Genomic DNA, 21,856 nt, shown 5'->3' on the forward strand with positions numbered 1-21,856 from the left:
CTGCTCAGTCTTCACCTGTGAGGCGCCGGGATCCGGCCCTCAGCTGCAGACAAGGGATAGCTCGGCAGACCCATTTCGAAATTTCGAGTTTACATCCAGCACTGTCCACTTTGAACTATCTAATCTCAAGGTTAACAAAGCAATGGTGCCAGACAACCTACACCCCAGGGTACTCAGGGAATTAAGTGACGTCTTGGCGGAACCGCTATCCGCGCTCTTCAATCTCTCCCTTAGTACAGGTAAAGTCCCATTGGACTGGAAAACGGCTAACGTCATTCCACTCCACAAAAAAGGATGCAGGACGGAGGCTGCTAACTACAGACCAGTGAGTTTCACATCAATAGTGAGCAAGCTAATGGAAACTCTAATCAAACGCCAATTGGATACGATCATGGACGAGGAGAATCTACGAGATACGCGTCAACATGGATTTACTAAGGGGAGGTCCTGCCAATCTAACCTAATCAGCTTCTTTGACTGGGTGACAGGGAAGCTGGATGTTGGGGAGTCCCTAGATATCGTATACTTGGACTTCAGCAAAGCATTTGATAGCGTGCCACACCGCAGGTTGTTGAACAAGATGAGCTCTATATTATTAGGAGACACATTGACAGCATGGGTTAGGGACTGGCTTAGAGATAGGCTTCAGAGGGTGATGGTGAACAGCACCCCCTCCGAAAAGACGGAGGTGATCAGTGGAGTGCCGCAGGGCTCGGTCTTGGGCCCAATCCTATTCAACATCTTCATAAGGGACTTGGCTGAGGGACTTCAAGGTAAAATAGCGCTATTCGCCGATGACGCCAAACTATGCAATGTAGTAGGCAGGAACACGTCAGACCAAAGCACAGGGTCAGACGGAAACTCAATGCCTGACAGTATGGTGCACGACCTACTCCTACTGGTCCAGGACCTGGCAACTCAGTTTCAATACCGAAAAATGTAAAGTCATGCACCTGGGCAGCCAAAATCCATGCAAGACGTACACCTTTAATGGTAAAATCCTACAAAGGATTGTAGCAGAACGTGACTTAGGGGTGATCATCAGTGAGGACATGAAGACTGCCAAGCAAGTGGAGAAAGCTTCATCTAAGGCTAGACAAATCATAGGTTGTATACGTAGGGGTTTCGTCAGCCGGAAGCCCGAAGTCATTATGCCATTGTATAGATCCATGCTGAGACCCCATCTGGAGTACTGTGTACAATTTTGGAGGCCGCATTACCGCAAAGATGTGCTGAGACTTGAGTCGGTCCAGCGTATGGCCACCCGGATGGTCTCGGGGCTCAAGGATCTCCCGTATGAGGAAAGGCTGAAAAAATTGCAGCTATACTCACTCGAGGAACACAGAGAGAGGGGGGACATGATCGAGATGTTCAAATATCTCATGGGCCGTATAGAGGTGGAGGAGGATATCTTCTTTTTCAAAGGCCTCACGGCAACAAGAGGGCATCCGTGGAAAATCAGGGGCGGGAAACTACACGGTGACACCAGGAAATACTTCTTCACCGAGAGGGTGGTTGATCACTGGAATAATCTTCCACTGCAGGTGGTCGAGGCCAGGAGCGTGCCTGATTTTAAGTCAAAATGGGATCGCCACGTGGGATCTCTTCACAGAGAAAGGTAGGGGAGGGTTATTGGGGTGGGCAGACTTGGTGGGCCGTGGCCCTTATCTGCCGTCTATTTCTATGTTTCTATGTTTCTATACACCATTATGACGGCAAACTTGGGAAAAGCCACTGCTTATCCCTGGGGTTGGTGAATGGATTCTTGCTACTCTGGGATCTGGAATCTTGCGATTATTTGGGGTTCCAAAATCTTTCCAAGGTCTTGAAAGGAATTAACCTTACAGTGTGGCAGGACCAAAGAGACCTTGAAACCAAGTACAACAGTCAATGGGCTCATCTGCAGCCCCTCTCCAGGCTCCATAGAAGGGGATAAAAGCCTGCACACCTCTGTCCCATGCCCATCCCATCACCAACACGAGCTGTTTCATAAGTAAAGCAGTGAGGAAATTGAAGTTTTGCTCAGGGATGAGACCAGTCCTTGGCAATGCTATTGGTAGGCAGGAACCAGAGGTCTGCTCCATCTCTGGCTTCTCCCTTAATCTAGTCTTCAATCACATTAAGCCCCTCCTCTCCAAGAGATGCATTTTGCCTGTTTTAATTTTGAGCAGAGGTTGGCACTACTCCAAACAGAACTCCATTCCCTCTAAATATCACCAGATAGATGAGATCATTAGCCATCACACAAAGCGTGATCTTAAATAGACTTCCAATAAAAAGCTCTGAACTTCAAGCCTGGCTCAGGACCATACGACAATACAAGGAAACTTCTCTAGTCAAAGAGTCAGCTCCATGAGTGTCAAACCAAAGCAACCATCCTTTCACATACAGTAGCTCACCATAATGGTCTTCTCAGCTATGTGCTGAGTCAACCGTTTCACTCATGCACCAACCATGACAACAGAATTAGTATCATAATGATAGAGCACTTCTCCTCAATCAGCCTCTCTCTAGAACAAAGCTACCTCTGCTCGCGCTATACTCCAGGGAGTCAGGCAGCGTCTCTTTACAAAGCAACCCAAACGCATTTACAACGAACCAAATGAAATCAAACAAAGCCTTTCTTTTTGGTCAGGAGATGATTTCCCACTAGAGTCACATAAACAGGGAATGGATTAAATATCTTAGGCTATCCTTGTCTCCAACGAAATCTGTGCCTGATGTAGTCTAAAGACCACAGAGAGGGTTGATGTCTGTGCCTGACTTGACCGCTTTGCTCTTGGGATTTATTAACTGCCTTTATGAAGAAATTCACCCAAGGCAGAGTACAGCAATTTAGCATACAACTTAAATTCATAAAATGACTAGTTATAAGAATTCAAAGCAGGAAGGCAGGAGTTCCACAAGATCCAGAGCAGTGAACAAAGTAGAATGCAAACCAAGAAAATCCAAGACAAACCCCCCCCCCCCCCCCCCCCACACACACACTTTATGAAGCTGCATTATGCTTTTTTATCGCAGGCCATGGCAGTATTACATAGAATTCCTATGAACATCGGAGCTAATACCACCACAGCCGACAATTTAAAAAGCCTTCATAAAAGTGGGGGGTGAATTATTGACAGAGCAACAGAACAAGAGGGATGTCAATAAACATTTCTATTAATTGTTTCTGTATTATTCAGGTGTTCGCTAGGATGTGAGTCTTAATCATTCGATGCAATTGTATATTATTTGATTATTTTTAACAGTAACCATAGCCTCTGAAGCAGCCCTATAAGGGAAAAACTTGGCCAAGTCGGGCGATTTGTCACCCCTCTTGTTCTGTTGCATACGAACTGTCCAGGTTGACACCTTTTCCTGAGTAGAACCTTGCATCAAGTATCTGTGATTTGGAATATGCTTCCCAGATGCATCATTTTGCACTGGTCTACATTAAATTTCATCTGCCTCTCACAATCCATACGCGAATTAACAACTTTGCTTAATTTTGTGTTCTCTGCAAAGATGATCACTTCACTCATTAATCCCATTCCCAGATGATTTACAAATATGCTAAAAAGCACAGGCCACAATCTATACCCCGGGGGCATTAAGAAAATTAGCCATTGAACCAATCTCCAGACCACAACTGGACATTGCCTCCTATCTCAAGGCTTTTTAGTTTCCTCAGGAGTCTCTTATGAGGGACTTTACTAAATCATTTCTGAAAATTCAGATACACTATATCAACTGCCTCACCCTTATCCACATGTTTATTCATGCCTTCAAAAAAAGTAGCAGATGGGTGAGACAAGAGTTCCCGTGGCTAAATCCATGTTGATTCTGTCTCACTAAACCATGTCTGTTCATATGTTCAAAAAGTTTCTTCTTTTTAATTGATTCTACTATTTGCTTGGCAATGACATCAGACTTACTGATCCGTAGTTATCCGAATCACCCTTGAGCTCTTTTTAAAAGTTGGCAGTGATGACCATCTGCCATTTTACAAGTACCATAGAAAATTTTACTGAGAAGTTTCAGATTATTAATAGTAGATTTGCAATTTCATTTTTCAATTCTTTCAGTACTTGGGGATATACACCATCTAGGCCAGGTGATTTGCTGCTCTTTAGTTTCTCAATCTAGGCCATTATATCTTTCAGGTTCATAGAATTTATCAAACTTGCAATCTCTCTTCTATCACCAGATCCAAATTTCTAAGAAAAGCAATGTTCACTTATCCTCATAGGCTTTGTCTGCTCTCAGTATTACCTCACAAAAGTACTTTTTTCCAACCCTGTCCCCCTGGTGACATGTTTAAAAGACAGGATTGGAAAATGTATTTGCACAGGTACAAACTCCATAGACACTTTGTACCCATGGAGAATTATCAAAAAGAAAATATCGAAATAATTCATATTCATTTCAATAATAGTTTATCATGCAATGTGGTACTCATCATATCCCCACCAGAGACACCCTGGATACGTTTCTGGAGTGACTTGCCTCTAATCCCTTTCAGCATATGGCAAGTCTTCCAAAGCTCAACACTTACTCTGTGAGTTTAACCATTGGGGCGGTGCCTAGCCGCAAAATAATTGGTCCTTTGGGATTACGAATCTTCTTTACTGATGGGAGATTCAAAAGAGAAAATCTTTGGATGAGATTAAACCCTAGGAGACATAAAATGGAGGGAGAAGAGAGTCATTTGGGGCTGTCAAACTCAGCTTATGCTTTCCAGCTATGTTCAGCCTTCCAGATCAACTAGAACCAGCCTGTACTGGGCTCCAGTGCCATCAGACTTCATTTGCAGCAGAGACAGTGTCCCCTCACCAAGATTCATTTATTTCATTCGTTTTCCATCCCGTTGTCCCCAAAGAGCCCAGAACAGGTTACAGCTTAAACATACACAATATACAGTTAACAGGTTACGATTTGCACTGGATTTGCCATAATTTCAGTACAAGTTTACTATACAAGTTTTCATCCTAATGACACTTACTAGGGTTCTAATACCAATATACATAATATCCAGTTTACAGGATAAACTTGACAAAGTTACAATGAAAGTTACTACAAATGAAATATGCTTTTATCCTAATGTGACACATTTGAGTTTTGAAGGAGACTTCAGTACATGGTACGTAAGCACAGTGCGGGCAGAGCTTTGCGTTCTGGCCCAGAAAGAGCTAAGAAGAAGGACAATTTAAATTAAATCAGTAATTTAAAGAGAGGGTAAGGTTGGACAGACTGGATGGACCATTTGGGTCTTTATCTGCCGTCATCTACTATGTTACTATTTTTTTGTATTCTCTCAGCCTTAGGCAGGGGAGTTAGGGGAAGATTAACTTGTTCTATTGATCACTCTCTCCTCAAAAATTGATTTCCTGTCCTATTAACCCTCTTTCTTCCTCCCCTCTTAAAGTCAATCAATTTGGACCTTTGCTTAATCTTTGTAAACCGCATAGAACTTCACGGTATTGTGGTATATAAGCTGTTGTTATTATTATTATTATTAGGGGAAGAGGTGTGTTTTTATTGCTTTTCTAAAGTTAAGAAGTCCTTTAATCCCTTATCTTCTTCCTCTTCTGCCCCCATTTCCAGACCCAGCCAGCCTGGGAGCAGACGTCACACTCAAGGATGTAAGCCATGTCCTCTCTGTGGTAGTGTGAGATGGGCCCTGTTTGCTAGAGAAGGAGATCATTTTTTCCATTTTGAGTGGAAATGTGAAGAGCTCTATCTGCCAAACCTCAGGCAGCTGAGATTCTATGGACAGAATAGTGGACTTTCATAATTATTCTGATAACAATTCATTATTTACTTTCGTTTTCTTGTAGGAAAAGTGGAGGAGTAGCTTAAGGGAAGCCAGGGTTCAACTTGTGATCCTGTACTAGTCAGTGAACCCTCCCTTGCCTCAGGTGCAAGCTTAGATTGTAAGCCCTCCAGGGACAGGAACACACCTGGTGTACCTGAAGATATGTTTACCACACCCTGGAAAAGGCATGAGCTAAATCTTTCTGTTGTGTCCATTGTCTCCGCAATGTTCTAAAGAAAAACAAAAAAAACCCAAATCCCTAAGAACTGCAAAATATTCTTAAAAGCCACAAACTGAGCAGTATTTGCCAAAAAGTGTGGGTAAGGAGCCCCAATGAGATAATAATTTCACTATATAACTTTATTCACACACAGTATGTTCCTGTGATAGTGTAGGGCTAAGTTGTGAATTCTCACTCTGGATAAAGCCCAGGAAGGTTAAGCGTGGTGGCTGTGGTTCTTGCAACCTCACACTGAGGACCTACTTCACCGTTGTTATATTATTATGATCTCATTTTTGTGTTGGTTATACAGTAGGGCTCCTTACCCACATCTTTTGGAAAGTACTGCTCAGTTTGTGACTTTCCACAATGTTCTAAGGCATCTTTACATTCTTTCTATGCTGAAGAAGGTAAAGTGAGGCCCTGGACTGAGGCTATAGTGGAAGGGAAGAGGCCATGGGTCTCCATTATCCATGTCCTGAGATGAGAAAGCAGTCTAATCAATTAACGAGCCAATTAGGATGCTAGCAAACAATTATCATTGTTAATTGGCACCAGTTAGGAGTGGTTGCACACTATTCTTCTATAAGCCTGGGCGCCCAAATCCCATAGTGTGTACCCCAAAAGGGGTGTGGCCATGGGAGGGCATAGGTGGGTCAAGGGAGTTCTTAGAAGATGCACGCAGGCCCAACTTGCATGCCAAGATTTGCACCAGGGTTTGGCTGGCATAAGTCTTCCTGCCCAAAGTTGAACGTGGAATCCCCCCTAGGTGAAAGGATGCTCATCCCTTCTGACCGCTGATTTTTCTGTTCCATTTACTGAATCCAGCCCTGTGTCTTCTGCAGACTCATTTGAATGCAATCCCCCTATTACACACATCTTTGGCTCTGGTCTCAGATATGTCTTTATAACAACAGTGTTCTTGGCAAGGAAAAAATGTTGGAGTACCTGAATAAAATTCATGTAAACTGTTCTGAACTCCCCTAGGAGAATGGTAGAGAAAATGGAATCAATCAATCAGTCTTTATTTTGACTTTGTATGGATTATGGAATCTCCCATTCTGTCAAGCTAGAATGGATATTTTAGTTGTTGTTGAAGTCTCAGGCCCAGGGATAAAGGACTACTCCAGCTTCATACAATTGTTTCAGTTTTTCACCTTGTAATCTAGCTCTATCCATGATCCAATTAGTTTAAAATTTGAAACCATTTTCCAAGCTCTTTAACAGGTTCAGTGAGAACTGCATTGTAAGTGTTCTGTGTCTCTGTTTCCATTGCTTAATGGTGCATAGTACTGGGAACAGATGGTTATCCTATAAGAGAGAAGGCAGCTTCTTATGCACAACTAGAGTAATCATATGGAGCATTAAGAACATAAGAGTTGCCCTACTGAAGGGGTCTTCAAATCCAGTTCTCAACCTAGCCTGGTTTTCAGGATTTCCATTATGACTATTCAAATGCCTGAATGTAAATAGATCTCATACATAGTCATTGTGGAAATGCTAAAAACCCGGCACGGTTGTGGATCTCGAGTACTGCTGCCTCACTGGGTCAGACCAAAGATCTATCTAGCTCAGTATCCTATAACTAACTGTGGCCAATCCAGTTGATAAGATTTGGCAGGATCCCAAAACAGTAGATACTGCGCAACTTTTCAGGAATTCAGTCAGACTCACCGGAAATGTTGACATGTTGCTGCTCCAACTTCACTCCTTCCTCTTGTAAACTTGGACACTGATTGCCTTTAAGAGAGAAGTCAGGAGATACGGGTGAGTTGCTGCGTTCACCTGCCACCTTTCCAAACCCACTTAATCAGAGATCACCATCCACGTGTCCTGGCTGATCAGAGTGAACCCCAGAGGTAATAATGGTGCCACATGACCCAAGGACTTCATCCAAGTGTGTCTGTGGTTTCTGGAGGGGATAAATGCCATAGCATCACTTGCCAGGCCAATTTTGGTTTTGGATTCTAAACGTCTGGGAGTTGCATTTTGACAGAGGGCGCAGCAGCTTCAGAAATCACTATCAGCTGATCACTGGGGTGGAAATAAAGTGACTTTAATGGGATTTGTGTTATTATCTTGATCCAGAACCTTTTTTAGAATGTTAAGTTAATACTATGTTACCCACCAAAATTTAAGCTACATTGGAAGTTCTTTCAATAACTAGTATTTTAGTTATGCAAAATTAAACAAACGTAACTGAGTTCTGCCTAAAGTTTTCTTCCTGATTGTCCTACAACAAAATGGCAAAATGAAGGCTCCCTTTAACCCTAGGGATGTTGGGTTTACTGGGTCACATATGACCAACTGGAGGAAACATAACCAGCCCTACTTAACATTTACATAAGAACATAAGATTATAAGCATCAGACCATCAAGCCCAGTATCCTGTTTCCAGCAGTGGCCAACCCAGGTCCCAAGTACCTGGCAGAAACCCAAAGAGTAGCAACATTCTAGAGCTGAGATTGTGATGTCATAATGCCTCGTTCAATCAATGCCTAAGAGCCAACCTCATCAGTAGTGTCACAATGGCTTGATTGTCCTATAATTGGCTCACATAAGAACATAAGAGTTGCCATACTGGGACAGACCGAAGGTCCATTAAGCCCAGTATCCTGTTTCAAACAGTGGCCAACCCAGGTCCAAAGTACTTGACAGAAACCCAAAGAGTAGCAACATTCCAGAGCTGAGATTGTTATGTCATAATGCCTCATTCCAACAATGCCTAAGAGCCAACCTCATCAGTGATGTCACAGTGACTTGATTGTCCTAGACTTGGCTCGCATAAGAATATAAGAACATAAGAATTGTCATACTAGGACAGACCGAAAGTCCATCAAGCCCAGTATCCTCTTTCCAAGAATGGCCAACTCAGGTCTTCCTACAGTGTGACAGTTTCTTAGTAGCCTAATAAAGGAGTGGCTTGCCGTTTCCTTCCCAGAAATGTAGGTGCAAACATATATGATAAGTCTCCTCATGCATATGTTCACCCTAAATGCAAAATGAATGCACACAATTTACAGTGTCTATACCTCTTCCCCTTTCAATGTCTCTCTAACAGTTACATGGAGGCCATTTGAGTGGATAGACTGATGCCGAGGAAGACAGTCCAGTGGCCGAGGCATTAGGTAGGTTGCAGTAGTCCAGGGAGGGTGGAAGAGACCAGAGAGATGACAAGGATTTTAGTACTGTGTTTAAGAAGGAAGTGGCAGGTTCCATGATATTATACAGAGAGAAATGAAATATCGTAGCAATATGAGCAAAGATGGAGAGCGAGGAGTCAAAGGTAGTGGGCCAAATGTGGAAGGAGGGAGATCTGGATGTTAGCGATGGTGGAAAAGGGTGCAGACAAAATATCCAAATGGATCAGGGGCTTTGTACGGAGTCACTGGGTTCAATAATACAATCAGCGTGTGGGTGAAAATCCTCTAAACCAGTGATTCCCAACCCTGTCCTGGAGGAACACCAGGCCAATCGGGTTTTCAGGCTAGCCCTAATGAATATGCATGAGAGAGATTTGCAAATGATGGAAGTGATAGGCATGCAAATTTGCTTCATGCATATTGATTAGGGCTAGCCTGAAAACCCAATTGGCCTGGTGTTCCTCCAGGACAGGGTTGGGAACCACTGCTCTAAACAAAAAACAGTTGGTGATGTAGCTTCTGAGTCATTCTGCCCCTCTCTCACCCTTTCTGTTCCTCCATGTTCCCAGAAAGAGGGTAAACAACAGGCAAACGAGTAAATGTCAAAGCTGCTGACATTAAAAAAAGGAAGAAAAGCTCCTTCAGCTGCACAGCCTAAGAAAGGAATGTGCGATTCTGTTTGGGAGACCCTTGCAGTACGGTAGGACAGACAGCTCACAGGCTGCTCTGCAGAGGCATTCAGGTCGCAGCCCGCCATGCCTCATCTGCCCTCACACACCTCCTGCTTTAGTAATCCTTGCCTAAAGGTATTCTAGGAATTTCAGTCAAATCACTTCCCACAATGCTTTGCAACCAGGATTCTAAATCCAGGCCTGCGTCTGTGCTAAGCTGGTGAATATGTGCCAAGCCAAGACCAAAGTGCCCAGTGCTGCAGATTCTGGTATCGTGCATGGTAGCGTCTGAACAGCTGGACCTTACAGTTGCATGTATTTGATATATGGTACCGCAATTAATTAACAAAACAAGTTAAGCCAAAGCGGTTTACAATTAAACCAGGGAAATTGACATAACAAACATGCTATGACAAGAGAAAACATTCAGGGCACAATTTGGTAAACTAAGGAGTGAAAGATTTACAATGTCACATTGTGGGAGAAAAAGCCACAAAACCCTTTGAATGCTTCTGTATCACTCCATAGTGCGATCTCTTCTTGAGTACTGGAATTCAATTCTGGTCACCAAAAAAGATACAGCGAAAGCAGAAAAGGTTCAAAATGACAAACTCTACAAAATCCTGAGTGGTGTAGAAACGGGTAAAAGTGCATCCACTTTGTACTCTTTCAAAATTATGAAGACTAGGAGGAAATATTGTTCACTCAGTAAATGGTTAATTGTTTTATTTTAATATTTATAAACCTCTTATAGTCCATGTGGTTTATATTCAGGTACTCAAGTATTTCTCCCTATCTGTCCTGATACTCTGACTAATGTACCTGTTATAAGTGAGTTGCCCAAGGTCACAAGGAACAGTGCTGGGCTTGAGCCTGAAACCTCAGGGTTCTGAGGCTGCAGCCCTAACCACTAGGCCACTCTTACCTGTTTCTACACCACTCAGCAGGATTTTGTAGACCTCTATCATACCCCCCTTCAGCCCTATCTTTTCCAAACCGAAGAGCCCTTTCTTCTCTAGCCTAGTTAAGCTCTGGAACTTGTTGCCAGAAGATGTGGTAACAGCAGTTAGCATAGTTGGGTTGAAAAAAAGGTTTGGACAAGTTCCTGGAGGAAAAGCCCATGGTCTTCTATTGAGATAAATATGGGGCAAGCCAGCACTTGCCCTGTGATTGGTAGCAGGGAATGTTGCTACTATTTGGGTTTCTGCCAGGTACTTGTGACCTGGATTGGCCAGTGTTGGAAAAAGGATTCTGGGCTTGATGGACCTTTGGTCTGTCCCCATATGACTGTTCTTGTGTTCCATCCCTGCAAGCTCGGTCCTCATCTGTACAAGCCTCGAACTTTTGCAGGGATGGTGCAGGGACAGGGACAGAACTCAAGGGATAGGGACGGGAACAAATTTGTCCCTGTGTCATTCTGTACTTGTAACAGAGCTTTAGCCATGTCGATTTCGTTCACTGGAGGCAGTGCTGTACTTTGCCTGATTACTTGGGGGGGGGGGGCAAAGAGTGGAAAGGGGGAAATTTTGGCATTAGATGTTGCAGTATTGGGGGGGGGGGGGGCACATGCCCCCAATTCCCACTTCAAAATACTTCATGACTGGAAGTTAGACATCGCCAGGACTATCTGACTCTGATCTGCCAGATTAATATTTATTATGTCAGTGACTTTCAATTGGATTATTTATTGGACTTTATCTTTACTATTCTTGTTATTGCTCATTTCTAGTTGACTGTAGTTTTGATGTTACCTATGATGTTTCTTGGACTGAGCTGCATTATTAGCGCTTTTTCTGTCTCGGCAAGTAAAAAGCAGAATAAGAAAACACTCTTGGCCTTTCTTGCTGCCGTCTTCCAGTTGGGTCTTTGCCCTGCTTTGCCAAGGGGGGTGAGTGGGAGCGGGACAAAGACCCAACTGGAAGATGGCAGCAAGAAAGGCCGAGAGGGTGCAAGCCAGAAGCCTATGGGAATTCAGCACAGCTTCCTTGTCTGGAGACAGCAGGAGGGATGAAGAATAGCTCTCTCCGTCTCATCTGCTGCTTATAACCCACACCAGCTCCATTAGGCCAAGTAGCTCTCAGAACTTGCAAAACTCAGATGATTTATGAGACTTAGAAGTACTGGAAATATTTATTTAACCTTCGAGCGAACCTTCCTAATCTAAATTCATCCATGACTCCACTTGAATAGTCTTTGAAGCATCCTGTACAGAGTCCCCCAATAGTAGGACAGAAGAGAAAGTGTGGGGGGGGGGGGGGGGGGGGAGAAGGAGGGGACTTATAATACTGCAGGTGATGAAGATGTGTAAACCAGACCAAGGCTACAGTCATCCCATTACTCAACAGCTTGTCCTCCCAGTTCCCTGAGAGATGCTCAGCGCATGATATTAACTTCCAAGCTGAAAAATGAGGCCCTTGGAATGTACACACTTTGAGACCTGTGTGTCCACACCTGAGCAGCACATTTCTTCCATGAGATATGGACACTTTTGTCTCTGGCACAGCAGACTACAAATCCATCTTGGAAATAATACAGAATTCGGAGCTGGGGAAAACCCCTTGACATGGCAAGATTACTAGGCCATGTTTTCAGAAAGCTGGTCCAGGCCTGGTGAGTGGTAAAACCTCTCTGAAAAAGGAAAACAGGATTTCAAAGCCCATACATGCAAAGAAGTCAAAGCAGAAATGGGTCAGTGTCTAGTCTCCAGTCCAGTCCACTTCCCATTGGGTCATTGGAGAGAGGATCAATTGACCAAATCTTTCCCCCCAAAAAGGCAAAAATTAGCAGCTGCTTTAAACGCTGAAGAGTTTGCAACTGCCAATAAACAACATCTATCTAAAATAACCCAGTTTATATAAGAACATAAGAATTGCAGCTGCTGGGTCAGACCAGTGGTCCATCATGCCCAGCAATCCGCTCACGCGGCGGCCCTCTGGTCAAAGACCAGCGCCCTAACTGAGACTGAGACTAGCCCTATCAGCGTATGTTCTTGTTCAGCAGGAACTTGTCTAACTTTGTCTTGAATCCCTGGAGGGTGTTTTCCCCTATAACAGCCTCTGGAAGAGTGTTCCAGTTTTCTACCACTCTCTGGGTGAAGGAGAACTTCCTTATGTTTGAAAGAGAAATGCACTGAAGTAGTGGAGAAGCTAGGGTTCAAATCCTGCTTCCCCCACTGGCGTTCCTCTTTTTGGGGGACACACTAGTAATTTTGGTCCATGTTCTTTATTTCTTGATATACAGTTTATCAAAGAATTTATATCTAAGTGGTTTACAATCCATCTCTTTAATAATTAAATCAAGATTGAAAGAAAGCAGCAATAAAAGTCCCATAATTTGCTAGAGGAAACATGAGAGGAAGAATTTGCTTCCACTGTGTAACCAGATCTGGAGTCTGTCGTTATCTGTACTCTCTGCTTCAAATAAACATCTAAGACCTCGCATTCAACCAGCCGTTGACCAGTAAAATCTCTTTGTTGGGGTTAGCCGCTAATATTCAGTGTCACTTAACCAGCTAAGTGCAGTTAGCCCTTAAGTGACCAGATAAAAACCTGTAGCTACTTAAGTGATGAATATTGACTTAAGAGGAAATTCTAAAAAATGGCACCCTACCAGCGTCTACGTTCATTGAAGAACGCCATTAGAAATGGCAAAAAATGGTGAGGTTGAAGCACCTATTGGCACCAGAATCACGCTCTACATAGGTGCTTTAGGCCACCGAATGCCAAAGTAGGCATGGGCAATGCCGGAAGTGGTGTTAGGTGGCTTAAACAACTACATAGGCATAATTCACGCAAAGATAGGCGCTGGAAATGTAGGCCCGGAAGACCCTGGCCTATATTTCTGGTGTCTATCTTTCCCCCTAGGATCGATTCTGAAACTGGCGCCGATGTATGACTCAAACCTCTGTTTTTACTGAAATATTGGCTCGACACGTGTTTCGGCCTACCCGGCCTGCCTTTTCATTCACCGCTTGTGATTTCAAGAAAAAGCTGCATTCCAGTCCTGACGCCAGATGCGCATCCATTGCACTTTTTGTAAGTGCGTTTTAAGGCTTGTTTACTGGTTGTTTTCTTCCTCTGCACTGTACAAACTGTGTCTGTTCCAAGGCTCCTGAAGCAGGCCGGATAGGCCGAAACACCTGTTGAGCCAATATTTCAATAAACGCAAAGGTTTGAAACAAAAAGCACCTTGACTTTCTTGGATACCTCTGTCTGCTTGTTATTGCTTTGTGAAGTTGACCCTCCTGTTTTGGTTTGGCTAGGGTTATCAGTCATCCAGATTTCCCTGGACATGTCCTGTTGAGGACCTGTCCAGGGGTCCGGATGGCTTTTCAAAACCGAGCACTTTGTCCAGGTTTTGAAAAGCTGTGTCGGGCAGAGAGGAAGTCCACGAATGCATGGCCGTCACGTGATGACATCATGTACACACACGTGTGCGTGTGATGTCATCACATAGCGTCCACGCATGTGCGGACTTCCTCCCTGCTCGACAAGAGCAGGCAGCGGGGGTGTAGCTAGGGGTCCGGATTTTCCGACAGGAAAATCTGGCCACCCTACGTTTGGCTGATTGACATTCAATCAGTAGCCACTTTAAAGGCGGCTGCTGATATAGGCACTAGTTACAGAATCTGGGCGTTAGTGGCTATGGGTTAACCAGTTTAAAAATAACCAGATATTCAAAGCCCAAGCCTGGGCAGGTTTTGGCTTTGACTATCTGGGAATAATTCCCTCGGCAGTGAGCAAAACGCTCACCGCCCTAGGCTGAGTATTGATCCTCTGATGCCAATTGCTTGGCGGAATATTTTCGGACTAAAGTAGTCTCATTAAGACATGCATTACTGCAGGATTCAGACAAGGATAGGGAATCCTCCATTAGTAGTTGAAACATCTAGTTTGGAGGTGTATTTTGCTTAATAATATCTTGAAAAGGGGTTATTTTTTATTCCTTATCTGGGGTGTTTATAGCACCTGCACTACAAAAGTATCTTATTATTCAGAGAGATTATGTTAACACCAATAACAAAGGGTAATAATTTGGATCTCTCTTTGCTGATTATTAGCTGTAGACTGGTAGCCTATATTCCACTATTTACTAAACTATTAGAGGCAGTTTTAGCGAAGCAACTTTCGGGCTATATAGAAGGATTTCAAGTATTACTTTCCATTTCAGCTTGGTTTCAGACCTTTACCCAGCCCTAAAACTCTTTTACTAGTCTTGGTTAGGGCCATGCTTGCCGCCAACACTCAGGCTCTATTGCTCCAATTCGACCTGTCAGCAACATCTGCTGCTCTGTAGACATGAGGATAAAGGTATTGATGGTCTAAGAAGTTTCTACGAGGAGCAGCTGAAAAGTTCTCAGCACAACCAACAAAGTTGGGGCAGTCTCCAGCGAGGACTAGACACTTAGTCCAGTGATTTTCCATTTTTTTCATTCCATCGGGAAAATACAAAATGAAAAAAGTGGAAAATCACTTTTACAGCATCAAGCACAGCGCGACTCTCTGTTTTAGCATTTTTTTGATCCTGTAACGTTTTCATCCAAGTGTCCCCTGAATAAGGCATCTTCTATATGCCGAAATTGGGATCCTTGTTGGGGGTTTCCAATAAAGACTTGTTTTGGTCGTAAAGACATCCCACTTGTCTTTCCATGTTGTTTTGCTTGCATCCCAAGGCAAGGGGCTCTTCTGTTTGCCTGGATGAGGACTACCCGACATCCTGCCTACTTCCCAGCACCCTGGAAGATGGCTGTCGTGGGCACCACAATTAAGCAGGTTAGAAATGTCAATTTAGATTAGAAAAGCTTTTTCCACTATGGTGCTTTAGTTCTAAGGCACACCATCTAGACTAGAGGCTTAAGCCTTGCCCCACCTATCTTCAGCTTGCTAGTGTTAAAGAGGAGCTCAGCAAATGTAAGCAGGAATTGGATGCAATTAAACAGCTTCCATCACTACACAGAAAAATACTTAAACCCTACCTTAAACTTAATGCCAACTATAGATTCTAAGCCCTCAAGAGCTGCTGATGTACCTGATTCATTGCTGGGATTTGGAAATGCAAGTTAGTGCCTGGAGAAAGGAAAGAAAGATTCAGGAATACCTTTTCTTACAGCGTGCAATGAGCCTCCCCTGCAAAGGCTGAAAAATCCCCACACGCAGAGTGCCCATGTCCAAGTGAGCAGCATGGTGTTCTCAGGAGCCGTAAGAGCTGGAAAAAAGCAGAGATGTCAAGAATAAATCAGTGGAACGCCATGACAGTCATCATTCACTGTCCTCAGCCCTGAGCAACTCTCTTTCACCATCTCAAGCTGTCACAGTTCACACAGAACGAAGCACTGGGGAAACATGATAAGTAACTGGAAACATGGAAAAATGTGGAAGAGTGTGTGGTGCGATGGTTGGAGCTACAGCCTCAGCACCCTGGGATTGTGGGTTTAAACCCTGTGCTGCTCCATGTGACCCTGGGCAAGTCACTCAGTCCTCTATAGCCCCAGGTACGTTAGATAGATTGTGAGCCCACCGGGACAGATAGGGAAAATGCTTGAGCACCTGATTGTAAAACCACTTAGATAACCTTGATAGGCGGTATATAAAAAGGATAATAAACTTGGCCTCTGTATTTGTTTTCTCTCCTTGCTTATCACTAATAACACAGGAATAGAGATGATGGTATCACTGTTATCTCCACTCTCCAAATGCCATCTGTTACCAAAAGGATATGATAGAGATATTCAGATACCTCCATGGCTTAAATGCACAGGAGAAGAGTCTCTCTCAATTGAAAAGAAGCTCTGGAATGAGGGGCAAAGGATGTAGGTGAAAGGGGACCGACTCAGGAATAAGCAGAGGTAATTCATCTTCACAAAAAGGGTGCTGAATTCATGGTATGGTCTCCTTGTGGAAGTGATGGAAACGAAGACTATATCTGAATTCAAGAAAACCTGGGGCAGGTAGATGGCCAGGATGAACAAACTGGAGAGGCCATATGATCTTTATCCGCCTTCATTTTCACCACAGTTCAAGTTCTTGTGATGTCATAGTCTATTGATTTACATGGATTTGGCCAAATTACACAGTTTCCCCCCCAAAAAGAGACTTTGTGGCCATCCCTGGTTTTAAACTTACACCCCAAAGCAATGTGGGAGTAATAGCCCCCCAATTCCACTCACTGAAATCCATGCAGCTTGTTCCACAATACCTCATGCGAGGGTTATCAGAAAGTCAGGACTGGCCCACAATCTCCCACTTAGAGCTGGGTAATTTGACAGCTCTGCTTATATGGGTCAATTTTTAAACACTCAGCCAGATTTCCTTTCAGCTGGGGAAGGAGGGGACATTCAGTCAGGTTAGAAGCAGGTCCAAAGAGGGTGAGGGCATTTGCAATAGGTCAAAGTTCAAAAGCACCAGGAAGTACACTCAAGGGTAGTTATAAGAATATTAGAACAGCCATAATGGGTCAGAACAAAGGTCCATCTAGCCCAGTACCCTGTTTCCAGCAGTGACCAATCTAGGTTGCAAGTACCTGGCAGAATTCCAAAAAGTAGCAACATTCCATGGCTTCCTTGATGTACTTTGCACCTTCCTTCTCTCGATCCCTTCTGTATCAGTGTACCTGTCTCGTTTGTCTCTCATATTTTAACTATGAAAAGTCCCCTTCTTTTTTTTCTATATTTGATCCATACTTTTTTAAATTTAGCACCTAGGTATACTTTGATAGACGGTGTATCAAGCACTTCCTCTTTTGTTTCTCAGTCAATACCCATTCTAACCAATCAAGATGCCTTTTATTTAGCGTAATCACTATGGTGCTTTAGTTCCAAGGCACACCATCTAGACTAGAGGCTTAAGCCTTGCCCCACCTGTCTTCAGCTTGCTAGTATTAAAGAGGAGCCCAGTAAACTTAAGCAGGAATTGGATGCAATTAAACAGCTTCCATCAAGTTTTATTAGGTTTTTATATACCGCCTATCAAGGTTATCTAAGCGGTTTAACAATCAGGTACTCAAGCATCACTACACAGAATCATATCAATTGACCACCACTGCCTCAAAGAATAAAACAACCCAGGAATAGTTGGGTCACAGTAGGCTCAGCCAACTACAACATGTGGCACACAAACATCTACCCTCACAATTGTTGTCCCTACAAAATTCCTTTGCTCCATTAGAGCATCATGATGCTGCAGGAAAAATAATTGAAGTGGAACTAGAACCAGTATAGATAGCTCAAGAAGAAAGGCACCCCCCAAAGCACAGATAAAAAAAGAAACCTCACAAGCCATCATCAGAAGAATTAACTTTGGAACACATAACAAGGAGCCCAAAATAGTAGAATGCGTTCCAGGATCCTCAGCCACCAGGAACACCAGACAATTAGGGAAGAAACTACAAATTCTAACACTGATGTTGTTATCCACCTAGGAACAAATAATACCTCACTTGTAGAGCTGGGAGAGGGGTTAAAACCTTTCATCAAAACTGTAGCTTTTTTTCAGAAGTACTGCCTACTTATGGAAAGGGAGAGGAAAAATTACAAACTACTGAGAACTTCAATAGGTAGCTCAAAGACTGGTGTCATCAAGAGGGTTTTAGGTACAAAGGAGGATGGTGTAGTACATGGAAAAACAAAAGACTATGTTGTAATTATGTTACTATGGCAGGAAAAAGACTCCTTGCTGAGAAATTCAGGCACTAAGTTTCTAGGGATTTAAACTAGGCATATGGATCACTTCTAGTGCCCCCCCCCCCCCCCCCCCAGCAAAAGACAAGTTGTGACAGTAGTAAAGACAGCAATATAAACAACAAGCTTAGCATTTCACTTCTTATCAACGCAGTAGGAAGTGAGACTAAACAAAAAGCTATTACAGAAAATGAAATTGCCACTGAAATGTAGCTGGAAAGAGCAAATGGCTAGAAATGTATTGGGGAGAAAAAATTTTTTCAGGTATATTAGTGAAAGGAGGAAGATGAAAAATGGACTGTGAGTCTGAAAGAAGCTATGAACTGCTATGTGGAGAAAGGGAAGTGGGAAGGGAATGGGGAACTGTATACCACCTCTATGTGCCTTTGACATTCAATGTGGTGGGTATGGGAGGATTAAGTGACTTGCCCAGGGTCACAAGGAGCAGCACTGGGATTTGATCTCACAACCTCATGGTGATGAGGCAGTAGCTCTACTAGTATTCAGTGTTCTGTGTTCACTGAAGAAGATCCTGGAAAAGGACTGTTATTGGCTGGCAAAGTTATATGTGAGAATGGAGTGGATACCGCACTGTTCACAGAAGGAAGTGTTTATGGACAACTTGAGAAACTGAAGGTGGACAAAGCCATAGGACCAGATGGGATCCATTGCAGGGAGCTCAGAGAGGTCTTAGAGACAGGAGAGGTTCTGTGGGACTGGATAAGAGCAGATGTGGTCCCTCTTCACAAAAGTGGTCACAGAGATGAAGTGGGAAGCTGCTAAGCCTCATTTTGGTTATTGGAAAAATAATGGAAGCATTGTTGAAGGAAAGGATAGTGAGTCCTGCCCTTAATAAATAAGTCCACGGAGTTGGAAATCCACGGTAGTCAGACCACTTCTAAAGAAACCTACTTTAGATCCAGATAAACCAAGTAACTTCAGACCAGTCTCAAATCTCCCATTCATGTCTAAAATCCTGGAAAAGGCAGTTCTTGTACAACTACGGGATTTCATAGAAAAAAACGGCTCCCTCTCTACCTACCAATCAGGTTTTGGGAAATATCACAGCACAGAAACAGTCATATTAGACATCATAGATGACTGCTGGAAATTGCTTTATAAAGGGGACAACTTATTACTGTTTCTTTTGGACCTAAACGCCGCATCTGATACCATAGACCATTCCCTTCTCTTGTCCAGGTTGAAGCACATTGGAATCCATGATGCTGCACTAGGGTGGTTCTCCTTCCTAAGTGAAAGATCTCAGAAATTACTACTAGGCCAGTCCACATCTCAGCCCAAACCACTTAATTATGGAGTGCCACAGGGGGGCCTTACTATCTCCGCTACTTTTCAACAGACCAGTAATTGACATTGCAGAAAAACACCACATCCAAATCCATTCATTCGCTGATGATATCCAACTCTACCTTCCCCTGGGCCCAAATCGATCCGAGTAAATCAAGAAACTACAGTGCTGTTAATCCAAAATAAAGGATTGGATGACCATAAACAAACTATCATAAATAGAGCTCCTCTGGGTTCACAAAGAAAATTGCAAGTCCCCTTGTCCCCCTCCTTTCTTGGGGAAATAATACCCTCACAGCCAAAGATAGAGTACGCAGCCTGGGAGTACTACTGGACTCAAATTTATCACTCACGGACCACGTTTCCCAAATAGTGTCAACCTCTTTTTACTACCTCCTCCAGCTGAAGAGCATCTGTACATACTTCTCAGAACCTGAATTTGCCCAGTTACTACATGCTTTCATGCTGTCCCGTATGTGCTACTGTAATGCATTACTAGTAGGCCTCTCTGTTAAAAACCTATCTCACTTCCAATATGTACAAAATGCTGCAGTCTGCCTATTAAAAAACTTGAATACTAACAAACCCGAAAAATGGGAGATGAAATAAAGAACAAACAAAAAAGTCTCCCAAGCCCCAAGATGGTAACTTAGAAAAGAGGGAGAGACCACCTGTAGAAAGGGGAAAGTTAATACCACTCCAACTAAAGTTGATGCTAAAGTGTATATGTGAATTTTTTTAGAGAGCCCTCAGTCACACAGCCTTCCTCCAGGACCCCCAGAGGTAACGGCTGCCACTGGCTTACACCCAAAAAGGTGTCAACTGTGAAACATCCCCGGGCTCTCTGTGAGTTTTAGTGATAAATAACACAAAAGTGCTAAAGAGTGCAAACAAAATCAAAACACACTCGCTACAGGTAGTCTCTGCCCCCGATCCAGGCCATTTTCTTCTACTGCCAAATTGCCGTAGCCCGATGACTCTGAGGCTTCTGCTTAGCGTCAGCCGTTCCTGAAGAAGGGGGTGTTCACCCCCGAAACGGAGTCCCATAGGATGTTTGGTGACTTGCTGGCTGCATTTCTTAGAGAAGCTAAGTACCTTCCTTTGGCTTCATATGGTTGAAATTGGACACTTGAACTTGTTTGTTCGGCCCCCCTGGATCAGGGGCAGAGACCACCTGTAGCGAGTGTGTTTTGATTTTGTTTGCACTCTTTAGCACTTTTGTGTTATTTATCACTAAAACTCACAGAGAGCCCGGGGATGTTTCACATTTGACACCTTTTTGGGTGTAAGCCAGTGGCAGCCGTTACCTCTGGGGGTCCCGGAGGAAGGCTGTGTGACTGAGGGCTCTCTAAAAATTCACATATACACTTTAGCATCAACTTTAGTTGGAGTGGTATTAACTATCCCCTTTCTACAGGTGGTCTCTCCCTCTTTTCTCAGTCACCATCTTGGGGCTTGGGAGACTTTTTTGTTTGTTGTGTTGTGTATTAAAAAACTTGAGCATCCACAACCACGTCACCCCAGCGCTAGCATCGGTTCATTGGCTGCTTATGAAAGAAGCATTGCATCTTGAAAGCCCTAGTCCTGGCATTCAAAACCTTAAAGAAATTGGTACCAGGTTATATGATTCCCATGCTACCAATCAATAACCCAAGCCGTTAAGATCCCAGAAAGAAAGACAGCTGTCCCTACTTCCTGGACGTGACCTCAAAACAGAATCAGCCCGCAGGCATGCCTACTCACACTTCATGCCCACACTATGGAACCTCATTCCCCCATCTATCAGAGAGGTGGATGACCTATGAAATTTTAGGAAGGCCATGAAAACTTTCCCCAGCTCCATGAAAAGACCAAGCCTAAATGATCTCAGATAAACTGATCAACTAGGCCATAACGCTAAGCTCCTCACCAAAGTATGTACAGTAGAGGTAAAGTATCTCAGAGGCTTAGATCTACCATAGCTGAGTAGTTATCTCAGATGTTTATATCTCTACTATAGCATGTATATAGTTAATTAATGTATCTTGGCTGTTTAATTTTACT

The 21,856-nt window shown here is 43.5% G+C and overlaps 1 protein-coding gene across 3 annotated transcripts in view; it reads right to left on the reverse strand.

The window, feature by feature from the left end:
• Positions 1-21,856, reverse strand: part of COL16A1 (collagen type XVI alpha 1 chain) — a 144,096-nt gene that overhangs the window by 113,936 nt on the left and 8,304 nt on the right. For all 3 annotated transcript variants that reach the window (XM_033956124.1, XM_033956123.1, XM_033956122.1), the window contains exons 2-4: positions 15,928-16,035; positions 7,692-7,757; positions 4,538-4,655 (exon numbers count right to left, since the gene is read on the reverse strand). In XM_033956124.1, the coding sequence (XP_033812015.1) occupies positions 4,538-4,655; positions 7,692-7,757; positions 15,928-16,012 (269 nt within the window). In that variant the 5' untranslated portion in view covers positions 16,013-16,035. The remainder of the gene's footprint in view (positions 1-4,537; positions 4,656-7,691; positions 7,758-15,927; positions 16,036-21,856) is intronic.

Source organism: Geotrypetes seraphini, chromosome 8, assembly GCF_902459505.1.
Source record: "Geotrypetes seraphini chromosome 8, aGeoSer1.1, whole genome shotgun sequence".
Taxonomy (NCBI): domain Eukaryota; kingdom Metazoa; phylum Chordata; class Amphibia; order Gymnophiona; family Dermophiidae; genus Geotrypetes; species Geotrypetes seraphini.